The following is an 18,475-nucleotide window of genomic DNA, read 5'->3' on the forward strand; positions in this document are numbered from 1 at the left end:
ATTTTTTAAAAATAAAATTGTTTTAATGTATCTAATTACAATTCTCACTATCAGTATGATTCCCCCTTATCAATCACATATTCCAAGAAAGCTAAAAAAGATTGCTCTTTTTAAAAAAATTGTAATGGCACAATAATTCATAAATATTTATTTATATAATTACAAACAACCCATTAATAATAAACGAAAGGCTACCGTAAATTTCTGTAATGAAAAAAATCTATATTTTAGTTTATAAGCAATACAATAAATACATATTATCATATTTTAAATATAAATTGTATTCGAGGAAAATAATTAATTTAAAAGAAGAAGTACATCACTTTTGGCTGTATGTATTGTCTCGTAGATGACACTTGTAATCCCTATCCTTCCAACTCGTTTTCAAATAGGGATTGTGAAATACTATTTATTTATCCTACTAATAACTAACAAATAAATGTAATATTTTTTTTCCAGCTTTGGAAGATAAAGAAATAATTTATTATTATTATCTATATATAGTTAGTTATTTTCAATTCATTGATTTTTGCATCGAGTAAGATGATTTATAATAATTAAAAATAATATAAAAATTATTTTTCCATCTTTTACTAAGTATTAAGTTAAACATGAACTAATAAGGATAATAATAAAACATTTGCCATGTTTTCTTCGAATCAATTTGACTTTTCGTCTTCCATAAAATATACGTACTACTTATCAAAATGTGGTCACATCTCTAATTAGAAATTAAATTAAAAGGCAGGTAACAAAATAGTACTAGTATTAAATTTGCTCGTTGACATTTGTTATTACGTCATATATTGGTTTTATTTAATCATTATTTATTTGCTTCTATAATAAGTTTACGGTTGCCAATAACTGGGATACATTATTATATTATAAGCTCACAAGTTGGCAACAAGTTGTGATAAAGTCTATTGAAATTTGTAGCAAAATAATATTTATTAGTTTAATGTCACTATTAGATCAAAATCTTATATGACGTAAGAGTTTAAGACCAAGATTTGATGTTTTTAGATAGCTTAATTCATTTGTAATGTTGGAACATCACCCCACATCAATACTTAAAACTTTGATATTACAAATCATAATATACTTTTTATTATTTACCAAACTAAATACGTAACATATCTCTGGAGAATAAGTCAAAGAAACAGAAGGAAAAATACGAGGCACGTTATTGCTTAGTCATACTTTTATGAATATAACTCAGCGATAAAATATCATGTTGGTGCAATAAACACAAGAGTAAAGATGGTTATTAACAATTGATAGAACTAAAAAAAGGTATATGTAACCTCCTAGTACATGGTCAGACAACAAGGTTCTTCTTAGATACAAACATAGTGCCTGTCTTACACACCAACTACATGCACATATTACATACAAGAAAAGAAAAAGGGCAAGAAATTAAATCACCCAAAAAAAAATACAAACTAGCTACCTAGATTTGGTATGCACACACCACCATCTTGATTTTGTTGTTCCTTCCATATCCTTCCAGTAACTCGAAGTTTGAGTTCTTTCCGGTCACCACCAGAAAAGAAGAGTGCCATGTTACGCTGGATAATAAGACCGTCATGACTGTCCCTGACTTTGCGATGACTATCTCGGATACTTCTTGGGGTACCCTCCCATATGAGTTTTCTACCATTTCCTCCTACCTCTAGACTGTAGCTGTAATTACGTGCATCCGTTTCATCACCCATGAATCGTAAAAATGCCATATAAACAGGGGCCACGCCGAGCTGGAAGGCCTCAAAATGGAGGCAGAAATATTGCCCAAAACAATGGAAGACCTGAGGAAGGAGCAACAAAAGTCTGTCGGTTAAAACATACTACGTCAATGAAGTTGCATTGAGAACATACATCAACAAAAGCATGAATGAGATACAAGTATTTCGTAATCCTACAGTCTTGGAAGGAGGGGGAGTGAGCGCGCACATACATACATTGTACAGAATGCATGCTGCAAGTAGATGCCGAGGGACTCGTCAAAAACTCATCACGACATTTCTCATATTAGAATCGGTCAAAGCAAATTGTTCTAGCATCCTTTGACATTATAAGAGGAATTCTTGTTTATAATTTGGAAACAGAAGCTTTTCCAAAACAGATTGAAAATGACAGGACAGAATACAATGGCCATAAGGTGAACTTCACTTTCTTCATTACAATAATCTCTGTATATCTATATTATGCTCAAATGGATGCCATCAAAAATATAGATTGATTAAAAAAATGTAGCAAGATTGACCTACTCAGAAAAAAGACATGAACAGAGGACGTGTTTTTTTTTCTAATCCAGGATGTATTATGACAAAACAAAAGGAAATAGAGAGAACATTTGGACTATGAAATAAAGCAGTTATTTCAAGAACAGAAGGGACGACATAGGATATGTTGGCATCCAACTGTTCCCTTGTCAATAATTCATCCATATACTTGTTGCAAGTTTATTTTATGGCACTGGGGTGGTTACTGTGAACTTAAACAGCAATCACATTAGTCATTAGACAGCAACAAACAAAAAAATTACTTGATGCCAGCTATCATTTAGATCCAATAATATAAGAAGATGCTGGAGTTACCGTCAACATCCATGTTGCATTTTCTACTTCACGAGGATTAGACTTCACATAACGATGGTTGAACGTGCATCCCGTGTGCATATCCACTTTGTGGTCATCTCTTAAATGTGTAACCAAATAAGGGATGTCCCCGGTCACTGAGCACTCTGACCCAGCATATGGGCAACTGTAAGGTCTAAAATTGCACAATGTTTCATGCTTAAGTTTGCTGTAATATGGGAATATTTCTGGGCACCCCAAAGAAAAATATTTGCAAGGCAGTTCAAGTGACTCCGCAACCTTCTCTAACGCTAAACACCTTATATCACCAAGCTCTTGTCTGCATGTCGGACATCTATTGTGCACCCTTGTTTTGCAGGTAGAACAAAGTGTGTGCCCATTGTGACACTGCAAAAACAAACAAATTTTCAACTGACTAATTTAAGCCCATTTAGATGGAGTTAAAATGCAAAGACTACATGAACAATATGAATTAAAGTTTATACATATCGAAGTTTATCAGTTGAACTAGCCAGTTCCACAAAGTATTTTCAACACATCTACAACGAGTTCATGCATCAAGGAAAACAATATGGAAGACATGCATAGATGACTGGAAACTTGGCAAAAGGAGAAAGCAAATATCACCCCTCAGTAGTTATACAACACTGCCTTCTCTTGGCACATACACCTCCTTTCTATCTGATGTAGCTCTAAGTGGCAATATTCTAAGCCTTCATATGGCAATCATATAAATATCAAAGCGAAAAGGTAGCACTTAGTATTAGAAGAACAGACAGCTCTCAAATTTAGGCACAGAATATTTCGGGCAAGAAAAGATCCATTATTATTATTATTTTGCTTTTATCTTTGTATTTGGAAGGCCAACCATCTGGTTTTTACAGGAGAATAAATTTACTAGTATTATGTAGAACGCCATGTTCCAAAACAATCACTAGCACATAGATAAGAATGATGATATGAAATTGTGCTCATCCATTTGCTTGTAATGTGTGGTGGAGAATGATGCAGTCAAAAGGAGTCACCTGAAATATATCCCCATGAATGTATCAAATTGACTTAAGTGCTACTCACTAAAATGAAAAGAAAAGGAATTGTCCATTTTCTGTTAAGAAGTTCCTAGCTTCTAACGACATAAGGCATTATCCATTTTTCTCCTTTTTGATAGAAAGGTATTAACCAATTCTAAAGAGGACATATCGGATGATTTACCCAAATAAGAAATGTCTACGACTCCCTCTGTTCACTTTCACTTGTCTACTATAGTCTATACTAATTTATTTATTTTTACTTTTACTTGTCAACTTTAGCATATCAAGAGAAAGACAATCTTTTTTTCCTGATTAACCTTACCATTAACCACTAATTTTCCAAATCCTTTTCAAGATACTATAGTAAAATATGCACTCCATTTATTATTATCTAAAAAGAAGTGCAAAATTCATTGTGGACAAGTGGGGTATCTGATTAAATAATCCCTGGTGATATCGACTATTTCCTGGAAGGCCATATTGGATTATCTACCCTCACACGGGGACAAGTCCTACACCTTGTCCAGCAATGTACGACCACTAAGTAACTTCAATCGTTTTTACAAGATTTTAATTATTACATATGCATCAAGGATTTTCAAAAATGTTCGTTTTGCCTCCTTCCTATGCTTTTTTTTTTCTTTTGGATAAATGCAGAGTCTAGGCCAATTAGCACACACCTCGACTAATTCTACAGAGTACCTGCGACCTTCTACAAACACAGGTACCACTAACTCTGTTTACCAAGGCCAGGACAAATAGGAAGAACTAGTCTTATTGCCTCCTCTAGGGTTGGAACCTAATTAAGACCTAACCCACTTCATTGACCGGCCACACTCTTGGGTGCTCTCCTGCTTCAGGATTCACTTCATAGCCTTTAAAGGGCTCGATTAAAGTAGGAAAAAAATTAGCCCGTTTCTGTGATAAAACTTTAACTTGGAACTAAATTTAGATAAGCAATTCCTCCAATGTAGGATTACTATCCAAAGCTGAGGATAATTTCTTATAATTTCTGCACTTACTTGTCTCGAGGCCAAATTTAATCGAATATTATTTCAAAAGGCTGGACAAAATCAGGATATGTTGTTATTAATTCAGAATACTAGTAATTATGGGACATCAACTAACAACCCAATGAACAGTGTCCCTCACTATGGTGCTATCTTTCAGATATCCTCCTTTCATCCAAATCACCACACTATTTTATACTGACTATCCTAGTCAATATGTAGACACTATCGAATGTGGCTACACCAATTTAATCTACTCCAAGAACTACAGGCAGCCCAAGCTAAATCAACAACAAAATGAACTCCAAAATATGTTTCAAGAACAGGACTCAGTAAGTGATCTACAAAACCAAATTCTAGACCGGTGTTATATTTTCTTTCTATGCTCAACTTGTTCAACGTACCTTCATGGAGGGGTCCTTTTAAATAACCTTACCTTCTTCCTTGATATACAATAAGGTATTTATGATAGTATCATATAATCGGATGCCAACTGCAGGACCTAGGAAGGACCATTCAAGATCAAGACGTTGCCCAATGAAATTGTATAATCCAATCAATTGTTCTAATAAGTCCTTCTATAACCTGAAGTAGGAAAGCTCATAGAATGTTAAGTGCATATCCCCATAGTGTTTCTATATTAAGTCTCATTACTTAGAGCGAACATTGTCTTTCAAGTTACTAAATTCATCGCCTCATAAAGATTTGAATCACAGCCGAAACATAATAAGGACAATCTGTGGATTCCACAAGCAGCAAATTGTTCTTCTATTTGTCAAATTTTAAGGTAACCAATCACAAAACTCTCAGAATTAGTTTCTGTAATTCACCAAAACAGTAACAATGTATTTCAATAAGAAAAGCACAACATTGTCTGCACTCATCTTCAACAACTTTTCTGCCTTGTGCAATTGATGAAAAAGTCAAACAAATAATAGCAGATGATTCCGTTAGCCTTGCTACACCATAATCATATTATAATGCTTCAGTTTGCATCAAAAACTTTCCGAGCACCCCCTCAAGAGAACCAAAACAAGCCCATGTAAGTCCCAAAGCAGCCAGCTTTGAAGTGATTAAGTCATAAAAGCACAAATCAACCTACTCAATCCAACTCTTTTTCATCATTAACCACCTTCATGATAGAAAATTGATAGATTTTTCACAAATGAAGTTCGCATTCTAACAACAAGAGACCATTCCTTCATACTGTACCATTGGCATCCAATTCGTCAATAGTGTTGAAAACCAGAGTCTTACACTGACAAAATCGGACCAGCCTATATAAACGGAGAACTAGAATTCAATGTCATACGATGTTCCTTGTCATCTCTAAATTAACAAGTCCTTTCCAATTAAGTTAACACCCAACACAATAAAATTACACAAAAGACTTCATTTTTTCCCTCAAAGACCTCTAAACCCAGGAACCAAAAATGATAACAACCACACCAATACTCAAAAATCTTCTAATCAAACAAAACAAAAGCAATCCATCAAATCAATCAAAAACCCAATAAAATTTTCAAAAAAAGTAAAGAGAACAAACAAACAAACCTGGTGAATTGGTGGGTACATAGAATTTGTACAAACAGGGCATTCAAGCAATTCATGTACACTAGTAGGGACATTTCCGGCAGAAAGAATGTTATTAGGCTTTCCTAAAGGGTATTGATGAGATGCAATAGAAGATTGGATCTCTTCATCTTCAACACCATCCATTAATGATACACACTCAACGCTATCCATTTCCATTTCTTCCATTCAAAAATCTGAACCCCACACTTTCAAAGATTCAAACTTTCTCTCCAAATAACTTACAAATCCTTCAAAAAAAAAAAACTTTCTTCTTAATCTGAGTTGAATTTGAAAGGAATTTGGAGAAAATTGAGAGAAGGGTTCGGATCAAGAATCAAAAAGAAACGAACCCCTTTTTTGCCAGACGAGGATCTTCCTTTTTCTTGTTTTTTTCTCTCTCTCTCTGCGCTACCAAGGTTGTCTGAGGAGAAGAGAGAGAAGTTTAAGGATCGCCGTCAAATTCCCAACATAACTGTACATGATCTTCATCGTACGGCCAATTATTTTTTCTAAATACAAAAGTACTAGTCGAACTACCTCTTGTGATGGATGTAATTATTAGCCAACCTATTTGATGTGATTTTTTTGTTTACATGACACGTGGAATTTCAAGGTAAAAAACATATAAATTTGACTTATTACAGTTTGTTAAGCCTCGTTTGTTTCCAAAGATTAAGAGACCTGAATTTGAATATACATTTGAATATTAAGAGTTGTATTAAGATTGTGGTGTTTTAATCTGAATTCATATTTGAATATTAAGAAATGACCTTTAAATCTGAATACTAAATAATTAATGTTGTTTGATTTCTATATCTAAATGTGGAAGTGAAACTGAATATTATATTAATAAATATTATAAAATTTTCATTTCAACAAAATATATCACTTTTGATTAAAAAAAAGTTTTAATAATCACAATTTGAAGTTCTATCTTTTCATTCAAAAACCTTGAAATAAACAACAATACACCAAAAATATTATTGCAATCAGTGTTCTTGACACACATCAATACAAGAAAATTATAAATATAAGAAAAATACTTTGAAATGATTTATGAATACTTATCAATTAGAAAAAAATGGTGGTTGATTGAGAAAAATAAAAAAAAATGTTTTTAGTTATGAGATAAAAAGGCATGTCAAAAGCAGAGAAACTTTGATTTATTATTTGATAATTTATCAAATGAGTCTGAATGTTGTTGAGAGTCTCCTACAGATCTGATTCCTTCAGACCTATTAAGAGTTTTTTATAAAAATAAAACAAATGAACTTAATGGACTGAATTTGAATGATCCAGATTCAGACCTAAAAGTGAAACGTACTTAATGGACTGAATCTGAATGATTAAGATTTAGATCTCCGTTAAATGCAAACAAATAAGGTCTTAGACTTACACTCTAAGCGTCCGACTGTACGTCTTAAGCACGTTCAATGTTTAATGCTCGAGGCTCGCCTTATAGATCTTACATAAATTATGTGTAGAAATTTTAGTTAACATTATTGACCCTCATAATTATTGAATAAATGAATAATACTTAATAACTTTTTAATCTAAAGAGATAAGAAGATCGAGAGTAGCTCAAATAACAAGTCGTAGTGTAGTATCTTCAATATTTGGTAACACTACAAAGGTGATGAATTTGTACGTAACATTTCTTTTAAAAACAGAAATTTTGCTTTTCCACTTATCATTGGTCTTCATAGTTTTGTCATGTCTCAAAATTATTATATTTTATTTAGTTATTTGAAAATAATTTTATTTTTTTATTCATGATAGAGTGATGTTTTTATTATAATCGTAGTAAATTTTATTGATTATTTGTTATAACCATGTTAGAAGTTTTATTTTCTATGAGTTTTCTTAATTATCTTTGAAATTATTTTCAATCTTTTGATTTTTTTATATTTAATTTTGTGTTATCATATTTTATACTATATTATATTAAAGCTCACATCTCGAGGCTTACACATCCTCCTAACTATACTAATGTCTTGTCTCAAGCCCCCACCTTTTAAAACAGTACTATTGTTGTGTTTTCAAATGAAATACGTATATACAAATGAAATGATATACAAATTAAAGTAATTAAATAAAATATTTTCTACACATTTAATTACACAAATTATTATAGCCTAGCGATTTAAAATTGCATTGAACGAGTCAATGATCACATTTTGTAAACTTACAAACAACTTTCAGGTGAGGACGTTGATGTCTTGATTTTAGTTAATTATAAACTCAGATTACTTGTTATTTTTTTGAAGTAATAATTTCATTGATAGCAAATATGTTAGAGCTTGATGCATTGATTATTGACCTTCTTTATTCGTTATACAAAACTTATAATGCTCATACACTTTCGAATATACCGTTAGCGAGCACTTCGCTAGCATACATCAATAAGCTTATTATCTTCTTTTTCTTTTAAAAAAAAATCAAATTCACCCCATTTTTATTGGAAATGATGCATATATTAGTTATCATCATCTAGCAAATTATATTACATGATGCATATAATATTTTTCGTACTAATTTATAACTAATTGCTTGGGTCAAAATAACATTGATCTCGTACGTGTCAACAAAGAGTAAAATGGTTGATGGTTAATTTACGTCCGTTAGATCATAAAGTATCTAATGTCTATATTTTCCATTTTTGTAAATCTCGACGTACTCCATCATAGTACTTAGACATTCATCCTAGTATTATAGTAAACAATGATCTTGTACTAAGAATTGGAAATACATTTTCTTGTTCCTTTACTTCTCTTTCATTTTTGCTAATATTTATAAAGGTTTATTGTGTGCAATTGAGCACCAAATGGTTCCATGGTCTAGTGGTCAGGACATTGGACTCTGAATCCAGTAACCCGAGTTCAAACCTCGGTGGAACCTACATATTCCATATTTTTAGTGAATTGGGGTTTTTACACGTGTGTTCAAAGCTTGTTACTTGTATTTTGATAATTATAATTATTGAAGTCATAGCGACAATGAATTTCATATACTATTAATATTTTTTAATAATTATATGGAATTTCTTATTAATTGGCTTACTAGGACTTCTTTTACGGCTTATCTTCATAGTTATTATTCGTCACCCTCTTCTTCTACATCATTAAAGCAATATATATGTACCATTGAAGCAACTTCAGACAATTTCCAACACACGAAATAATTTTGATTTTTCATTATCATTGATTATAAGAATTTGACTTTCGAAATTCAATCCTTTTATTTCTTCGTACATTCATTCATAATTGGCCCAATTGACAAAGTTAAATATCTATTTTAGACTACTCAGACAAAAGAAATTTCGTGATTTTAACATCCATTTCCAGCTTTACTATAGTAACTGGAATTTGCAATACTACCAAAAGACGTTCTATAACCTTGGTACATGTGCCTAAGTTTGTTACATGCATGAAACTGAGCTAGACGATGATCACGAATTCAGAAGACTATTCTATTAATACTGAAAGACAATGTTTTCAGACTGAGTAGGTGCAGGATTGATTACTGATAGAGCTTCTTCTTTCTTGTTCAATACCCAAAATGCTCTCAGATTTCCGTCAATCATGCTACGTGCTCCCCCTCCTGCTTTAAGCTCTACTGCGTTCATGGAAACAACACAAATGGGAATGTTTATCAAAAGGACTACTCCTGTGAAAAATGTCATAGAAATGTCTTTATAATTCAACATCTTTAAACTTCATATAAAATCTTTCGCAGTTAACAATAGCAGCAAGGCTCTTAACACTATAATGTATTAACAATGAATCTCTTTTATTTCCCAATTCCTGTCCAGCAAAAGGGAAGAGGACATTGCACGATCATAGAACATATATGGGATAATCAACGTCTTCTACAACCATTTTCTTTTTTCTTATAGGTATGACAGACTGCCTGCTGTTTCATCTGAGAAACCTTTAACCTTTGTTCATGTAATATCCTGATTACCCTTCTACATATGGGGAAGATAGATATATAACAGAACAGAACTTCAGAATACTTATACAGCTTCAAGACAAGAGGTACTCAATCACCTTCCAGTCACAATCCTACACCACTACATTCTCCCTTCAAGGCATGATAAACGTGCTTTCAGACTGAAACTTGAAAAAAGCACTTGGCAGATCCAGATTTCCATTTTGTACTTTCCAAGGGAACCATTCTTGCTCTATTTGCAGTATTGCACCATTGGACAGGTTAAATATTCGGTTGGTAGATCAGAAATTTTATTTCTACTACTTGCAAGAGATTCTCCCCAAATTGCACAGAACTCTTGCCTATGATAGTCATCCTCTCTAATATTGCTACTTGAGAACTCTAAATATGAAAACTAACTATATTCCAAAGCTTAATAGATATTAGAAGCCCTCTTTTATTTGTTATCTAATATTCCCAACAAATTTAGAACAGAGCCTACAGCCTTTTCTTGAATAGCTTCAATATAAACATGTGTTTGAAAGTGCTATGGAACTCTACAAACACTTCAGTACCTGAGGCTTCAGATGATATGAAGACAACATTAAGTCGTAGATATTACCTGCTCAATATAAGACACTGAAAGAAAAGCGAACAGCAGAAACTGATCTCAGCAAAGACTACTTCGAAAGTATCTTTACTTCGTCCTGCCAAAAACCATTTCTGCACATTTCCCATGAAACCATTAACCATCCAAGTCAAACCATCAGGATTTTAGAATTCCAATTTCTAGCTCTTTAGATCGATTAATGAAAAGCACCATTACTCACATAACATGGAAGGTACAACTGCGTAGTTTCCAGGTAAACAAACAACTCTCATGTTGTCTCCATGCAGAATCCTCAGCTAAGCATAATAGTAGTAAATGTTTGCATTTATCAAAAGTTGCTTCCAATCAAAAAAAGCTGAATCTTTCACGGACAATATTAATGATAATCAAGTCAAGAATGTCCATGCCTTTAGTAGAACCGACTCAGAGATAACTGAAATTCATTGTCTACTTACTATCAGCAGCACAAACTGCTCAGAATTAACCAATGACCAGCATATTGCAAGCCGAGAAAGCAACTGTTTCATTACCTGTGTAGCATAAGTTGAGCTTTGTGCCAGAAACATCATATACCCTTGCTTCTTCAAATCAAAATTGAACCTTGCACGTTCTAGCAAAACCTGTTCCCTCTGCATATCTTCAACAGTTCTTTCTTTTTTCCACTTCATCTCCTTTATCTCTCTTCCAATTTCGAAATAGTTTTGCGGCAGATTTGACCCTCTAGAGCTCTTTGGGAATTTCACGTTTATTTCCCTTTACCCAAGAATACAAAAGAAAAGAAAAGACAAATCACCAACTTAAATTCAGAATATATAATTTTACGACAACTTAGTTATGCCATAATCTATATCAATATAAACCTAGGAGGAGACATTCTGCCTAAGAGAGCTTAAGAGAAGATAATTGGCCGAAAAGTATATGGAATTAACCTTAGGTCCAATCCCTGAAAATTGCATGAACTATTCTCTCAAATATAGATATTCTATGATAGGGTTATCTATCTTGATTATACTATATGATTTAGTGTGGTCTCTTGTTGATCTTTGGATGAAGAAATTCACTGATAAATAGTGTTTCAACCATAATTGAAATAACGTACAATAAACACATTGGTAAAAACGGTTTGTAGCATCCTTGCTGAGTATGCATAAACGACAGAAGGCTAAAGGCTGTACAATAAACACATTGTTGGAGACCATCAGAGACAGATGTTAGCAAGTTCACGAAGCCTGTACTACTGAACTCGCAAACTTAAAGCTCCATAACATAAGTATAAACAATAAACATATCTGCTTCAGAACTAATGCACAAAGTTAAGACAAGGTATTATAATGGTATATCACTCAGAAAGAATCAAGTTATTTGGAGATTAACAAATTTAGGGTATCACCACCCATACAACCTGAAAAAGTACGCACCGCCATGTCATCCATGATTGAGTTCTAAACAGATGAAAATAGAAAAGAATTGTTTCTGTAGTTCCCAAAATACAGAGAAATAACTTTCTTAAGACAAGCTTCTTTACCTCTTACCCAGGGAGAACACACCACTATGCTTTATCATCCCACCATCCAGGGATATGGCCCCATGTCTAATACAAGGGAGAGACTGTAGCATATCTTCTCTAGTCTTGTATACGTGCAAGCGGGAAAACAGGTTATAGAAGAGAGTCTCTCTTAGACCATAACCGGTGCTTGTAGCACAATATAAGTCCACACTGTCTATGTTGACCATATTCACAGCAAAACCAAGAAAACCAGGTGGAGAGTCCCCATTGGGTAATCTTGGCTTCAGAATATCAAGCCTCCTTTGAGGGTCATCAGCTATGAAATCTTCAGCATACGGTCTAAAATGAACCGAAAGAAGGAAAGGGGTCATGTATATGTAAAAGAGATGCATCAGTTTTTACAAGAAACATACTTTTGACCTCAAACCTTAATTTTTCAAGACAGATAACAAGGAAGCGGCCATCCAAAGGCTTTCCAATAGAAGCTCCAAGGCCATGAAGACCCAAACTTTTGTTTATGTGACCTTTCTCGTCGTATGTCTCCAGCGCTTTCATACCATCAAACGTCTTGCAAACAATTGCTAGCATAGTCTCAAGTCCCAAATAATCTGAGAGGAGCCTGGATTTAAGAGATCAAATATACATGTCAACCATCATACAGAAAAAACTGTCATTATTTCCCCTACTTGAAACAGCATGCTTCCCAAGTTCCCGTATCATCATAACTAATTTAAACAGAAAGAGATTCTCATGTTTTTCTGAATGTTGTTCGAGCCTACAGAGATGTGAAACAAAAACATGGAGGCAGGTAAGAGAAAATGTGAGGAACTGATCTTAACGCATTGCATAATATCAGTTTGTATGCTTTATGCGACTTCTTACTTGTTGACTGATCTTACTTGTGATAGTAAACTATTGGTAGACTCTGAGTTCATCTGATATGGTATGGTAAGACCAACTCTCGTCATTGCTTTACATAGGGTCGATTATAAATAATAATAATTCTTAATGATAAATTTGTTTATCAATTACAATTCTCACTCGAAATATATATGTATATTTTTTACATACATTATGTAACGACCCGCATGGTCCTTTTGTGCTTTTGAACTCTGTTTCCCAATTTGGCCTTCCTTGTAACCTTATTATGCTATTTGACTTGCAGGAATGGATAGTGTGGTTTTTGAGGTGATCGGGTGTGTTACAGAGAGAAAATTAGAAGCTTTGTACTCATGTCACCAAATTGTGGGGGTTGTAGCTCATAGGTTTTGCACTCTTTCATTCTATACACTTTCTTAATGGATAAATTCCATTTTTTGCTTTCACTTCCTCTTTTCGATAAATGAAATGGACTTGGAATGATAAATGCTTCGGGTATGGCATTCGGGCAGGTGCCATCATGGCTTAGGATTTCGGGTCATGACATTAATCCTTAACACTTCCCATGAGATGCAAACTTCAGTATCCACAATAAGAAACTAACACTAACACCACAATATATTTACTAATTGCTGAAGTGAAAACCATTATACAAACAACTCCATTTTTGCACACAATTGTTTTTAAGCACATCTCTAATCAATATGAATATCATTACGTAGCTAAATCTTTACTTCTTAATCTTACGCCGGCCACATGTCATCATCCTAATTGAGACAGAAATGAAAGATTCTATAGTTTCAACTTTCAAGGACATGGCTGAAGAAAACTGGGAAGAACTGTAATGTAGCTAAGCAAAAAGTGTAATGCGGATATTTTATGGCTAAAAAGATAATAAAATACAGAAATTGCCATAAAATTAACCTACAGAAATTGCCATAAAATTAACCTGCTAAGATTATCGTCATCAACGCTCCCAAGCATAGCAACAATTCCCACAACATCCTTCATCAAAGGAAGATGAGAAGCTTGAGTTCCATGATGACATTTTAGCTCGTACCAGATGCCGGCTGCAGATTTCTCATGTAGAAAGATGTTTCCGAGTGTCTCCTCCTCACTCTGTACATGGGAAAGTTCCTCATTTTCAGAACCAGATTCGCTTGCTGTCTGATACTTGCCAAGAGCAACTACAGTAACCACAAACACAAAATGTGAAAAAGAGATCTTGATATTGTAGTTCTCTCACGTGAATACTTCATAATATAAAGAGTAAATTCATAGATTAAAGGAAACCCACCGATGCAACAAAAATAGGTACTAGAATGACCCTATAAGATTTACACATGCACTACTTCACACTACTCACTGAACTTAAGGAAAAGGAAGGTACCTTGCATATCTAAGATTGAATTATCCAATCTGTTCTTGTGAGCTTTTAGGAAAATGATATTCTCTTCATGATGTTTAAGTTGCAGACCCATCTCATGCACAGCATCCTCAAGTTTCTGCAGTATACAGCTGGTACTTTTGACTGATTGATTTTGCAAAATATTAAAAATGTGGTAAATCTCAAGTAACAGCTGAGAATGGATAATCCATTAATCACAAGAAAGCACTAATTTACAGATTACATTTCCAGCAAGATGAAATGATACAACTGGTGCAAACTTCTTGCATAATGTTAACAACCTTTGTATTGTAGACAGCTGCCTCAGCAGCTTCATTTTGCATTGTGTCCCTTGCAAAAGAATAGGGATCAGCCTGACCACCTTGATTGAACCTCAACGGATCATGCACATCTACTGGATTAGCATTAATTGGCAACTAAAACAAAATAATAACAAAAAACTGTGATCAAATTTTTCTGCCAAAGACATCTAATCAGTAGCCTGCAAAGTTTCCTATCACAACAAGTGTTTGAAGTACTATTAAGTGTAAATCATAGCAAACCTTCATACATAATTTTTTCTTTTCCATTTAGAATTGAAGACCACTGGAGTTACCTTCTGGATAAAGGTCATATGCAGATTAGCCTATATGCTAAAGAAAAAGGAGAATCTAATCTGAGATTGTAGATGTAAAAGTTCCACATTTTTAGGAATTTCAGACCACTTAACCAGAGTTAGGCAACTGAAAAGAAATTCATTTTAGTTTGCTGATTAGTTTATATATTTGATGTCGAGCATACATAAGTTAAAGTCTTGAAAGGTAGGTCCTGTTGTAGATTTGAAATTTTAACAGAGTAAGGGAGTCCAAAAGACGCATCATTTTAGAAAATGGCTACACATCATTGCGATCGCAACTGTTTCAAACAATGCAGAAAAAATAAAAGAAAAAGGAAGTAGTGCCAGGACCATGAGGTTTTCGGAATAATCAATCAAGTGACTTTACAGTCAACTTCATACTGACAGACCAACATACTACCAGCAAGTCCTGCCTTATAACATCCACAGTAAAGATTGTCTAGACCAAACCCTGCCCCCCACCCCCCAAAAAAAAGATTGTCTAGACAGAACCCTGCCCCCCACCCCCCCAAAAAAAGATTGTCTAGACCAAACCCAACCAGTATAATTGAAAAAGTAAAAGAATAAGTAGGAAATAATCGAGGTAGGAACAAAAAGTAATTTGAAAGATCCAATTAAAGAGCCCTCAAGTATAATTTGACCATAATTTTTTAGTGCAAAACCTTCGAATTCCAAGCTCATCTTTTGCTGGCACAATCCAGAAAACGTAAATAACTTAATAGGATATATAGGATGACCTTCACATCCTCAGATCCCATGACTAGATGAATCAGGAAAGTACAAATGTTCCCTGAATGCATTTAGCTTTATCATTGAGACAGTTTTCCTTCTTTATCATAGATATCTTGCTCTCATCCTACGCAATTCATTTAGGTAAAGCCACCTAAGCTTGGAATCGAATGTAGTTGTTATTTTCTACACTAATTGCACTTTCACCCCTACTTTCTGAATAATAAATTTTGTTTCAACTTTCTTAAAAATTAAAGTCTGAATTTACACAGGAATTTAGATTTGTTGAGCAGCTTTCTCCGCCATTCTTTCTAGGAAGAAGGAGATAGCTAGCATCTTCCTAAAAAATGTGGTTGTGGAAACAATCAAACACAGAACTATGCAATTTTCCAGGATAAACAATTGCTATTATAAATTTGGAAAAAAAAAACACTACTTGAGCCTTAGATTTTCTTAATTATACTACATTTATGTAATGCCTCAAGAAAGGCACTAAAAACACTCAAATTCAAAGGAGAAATATCTCAGATTACATGCATGAGATCATTTCCTGTGTCTATTAGTATAATTAACTGTTTCTCGTAGTTTTGAAGCTTGAGCGTGAGTTTCTATAAGAGAAATAGTAGTTAAAAAGACACTTCATTCAACGAGCAGGAGATGAACAGTAGCAATATGAAAAAGAGAAGCAATAGAACCTTCATTCTGTCGTCGTTCATCGGCATTTGCCCCGTCGTTGTTCCTGGACAGGGGTCGATAAAATTTATGCAGAGGAAACAGGCAATCGCGCGGTGCCTGACAGCAAAATGAATTATAGGGCTTTGCTGAATAAATGTGGATATATGTGAAGTTAAACAATCAAAATATATATATATATATATATATATATATAATATATATATATATATATATATATATATATATATATATATGAGGACCACAAACGAGGTAACGCCACACCTCTCTATGCCTCCATTCTTTTTTCTCTCTTTTTGATATCTTTTCATCTTTTTTTTTAAAAAAGGTGTTCATCATGGTCGCGGTAAAGATTTGTTGGAGCCTGGTCGAGAAGTTCAGATGTTCATCCTGCATGATGAGGGACAAGCGGTGGAAGAGGAAAGTTTCGTCATGGATATAGGTTTCCTAATCCTAAGGGAAATTTATTTATTAATTAAAAAGTTCAAGTATATTTATTATTATAATTATATATAATGAGTTACAAAAATAAACTTCCATCTATTGATATTTTCACTTAAATAACATATTTTTTCAATTTCCTTCTAACTATTTTTATGGCTTATCCGATCTATAAATACCTATTATCTATAGAGATGTTGAATATTCATTTTTATTTTTTCATTCTTTCTTTTTAGTAGTATAGATTTTTAATTTTCTTTTCTTCGTCTTTTTATTCATCAATCATGTACATAATAAAAAGAAGACATATCAAAGATGATGTCACAATATGAACTTCACTTTGATGAAGATCATAGATATATTCTTCAAAAATTCATCACATTATTTGGTATAAATTCAACAAAATGAAGAAGGAAACATAATTATCTTGGAGATTCCGAAAGATAGAGTCATAGTAGTATAAAAGTTTGAATGATTTTGAAAATTCATTGTTGTATTATTTTGATTCCAATTAATATTATTCTATTCTCTTTTATTTTATTTCTTTGATTTGAACAAAAAAATGAATATTTTATTCATTGTTGTTGTTGTTGAAGATGAAAAGATGCACATTTTTTTATTATTTATATATAGGTTAATTTATAGCTAATTAATATTTTAAATTTTGTCATGATTGAATTAAAAGTATAGTACCTATGGTACATTTCTTTTTATATCTACGGGATATTGTTGCCCCTTAAAATATATGATGTGGTCTATCATATTAGTAATCAATCACAAAATAAATGAATAAATCTTATTTTTAGTATTAAATTTTTCCATTTGTTTCTTGTTCTTTTTTGTCTTTTTTTTTTCTTTTCATAAAATATTTTTTTTATTAATTATAAAATTCAATCATATTTAATATTGTAATCATATGAAATGAGTTTAAAAAAATCTCAAATATTGACATTCTCTACTTAAATAGCATGTCTTTTCGATTCCCTTTTAATCATTTATGACTTATTTTATCTATAAATACCAATCATCTATGGAGATGTTTGCATGTTCATTTCCATTTTTTCATTCTTTTCTTAGTAGTATATAATCTTTTAATTTTATTTTCTTCATCAATTATGTAGTTAATAAATCAAAAAAGAAAACATAGATCACGATATGATCTTCACTTTGATGAAGATCATTGGTATATTCTTAAAAGATTCATCACATTTTTTGATACAAGTTCAACAAAATGAAGAAAGAAACTTAATTATCTTGGAGATTCATGCATAGAGAGTTGTAGTAGTATAAAAGTTTGATTGATTTTCAAACATTTTGAAGATTCATTGTTATACTGTTTTGATTTCAACTAATATTATTTTTTCTCTTTTATTTTATTTCTTCGTTTTGAACAAAAAAATGATTATTCTATTCATTGTTGTTGTTGCTTATCCCTATGGACAAATTCAA

General features: G+C 32.8%; 2 protein-coding genes and 1 non-coding gene across 11 annotated transcripts; 1 reads left to right on the top strand and 2 right to left on the bottom strand.

The window, feature by feature from the left end:
- Positions 1 to 1,249: 1,249 nt before the first annotated feature.
- SINA4 (E3 ubiquitin ligase SINA4) lies at positions 1,250 to 6,565 on the bottom strand. Its single transcript, NM_001329441.1, is given in 3 exon segments — positions 1,250 to 1,805; positions 2,598 to 2,984; positions 6,193 to 6,565. Coding segments are annotated over 3 exon segments (957 nt in total). The 5' UTR covers positions 6,400 to 6,565; the 3' UTR covers positions 1,250 to 1,442.
- Positions 6,566 to 9,039: 2,474 nt separating this feature from the next.
- Positions 9,040 to 9,111, top strand: TRNAQ-CUG (transfer RNA glutamine (anticodon CUG)). Its single transcript has one exon. It is a non-coding gene; the product is annotated as a tRNA-Gln (tRNA).
- A 315-nt stretch (positions 9,112 to 9,426) lies between these two features.
- LOC101244960 (protein DEFECTIVE IN MERISTEM SILENCING 3) lies at positions 9,427 to 16,738 on the bottom strand. 9 transcript variants are annotated; one of them, XM_019214605.3, is made up of 10 exons: positions 16,588 to 16,738; positions 14,771 to 14,963; positions 14,530 to 14,670; positions 14,089 to 14,326; positions 12,688 to 12,879; positions 12,279 to 12,599; positions 11,284 to 11,506; positions 10,974 to 11,049; positions 10,766 to 10,866; positions 9,427 to 9,828 (listed from the first exon to the last, which is right to left on the bottom strand). In XM_019214605.3, coding segments are annotated over exons 1-9 (1,413 nt in total). In that variant the 5' UTR covers positions 16,615 to 16,738; the 3' UTR covers positions 9,427 to 9,828; positions 10,766 to 10,864. The 9 variants fall into 9 exon arrangements, with proteins under 9 accessions (XP_019070150.1, XP_019070151.1, XP_019070149.1 ...); XM_019214606.3 differs by having other exon boundaries at positions 10,766 to 11,049; positions 14,530 to 14,644; positions 14,829 to 14,963; XM_019214604.3 differs by having other exon boundaries at positions 10,766 to 11,049.
- Positions 16,739 to 18,475: the final 1,737 nt, after the last annotated feature.

Source organism: Solanum lycopersicum, chromosome 6, assembly GCF_036512215.1.
Source record: "Solanum lycopersicum chromosome 6, SLM_r2.1".
Taxonomy (NCBI): domain Eukaryota; kingdom Viridiplantae; phylum Streptophyta; class Magnoliopsida; order Solanales; family Solanaceae; genus Solanum; species Solanum lycopersicum.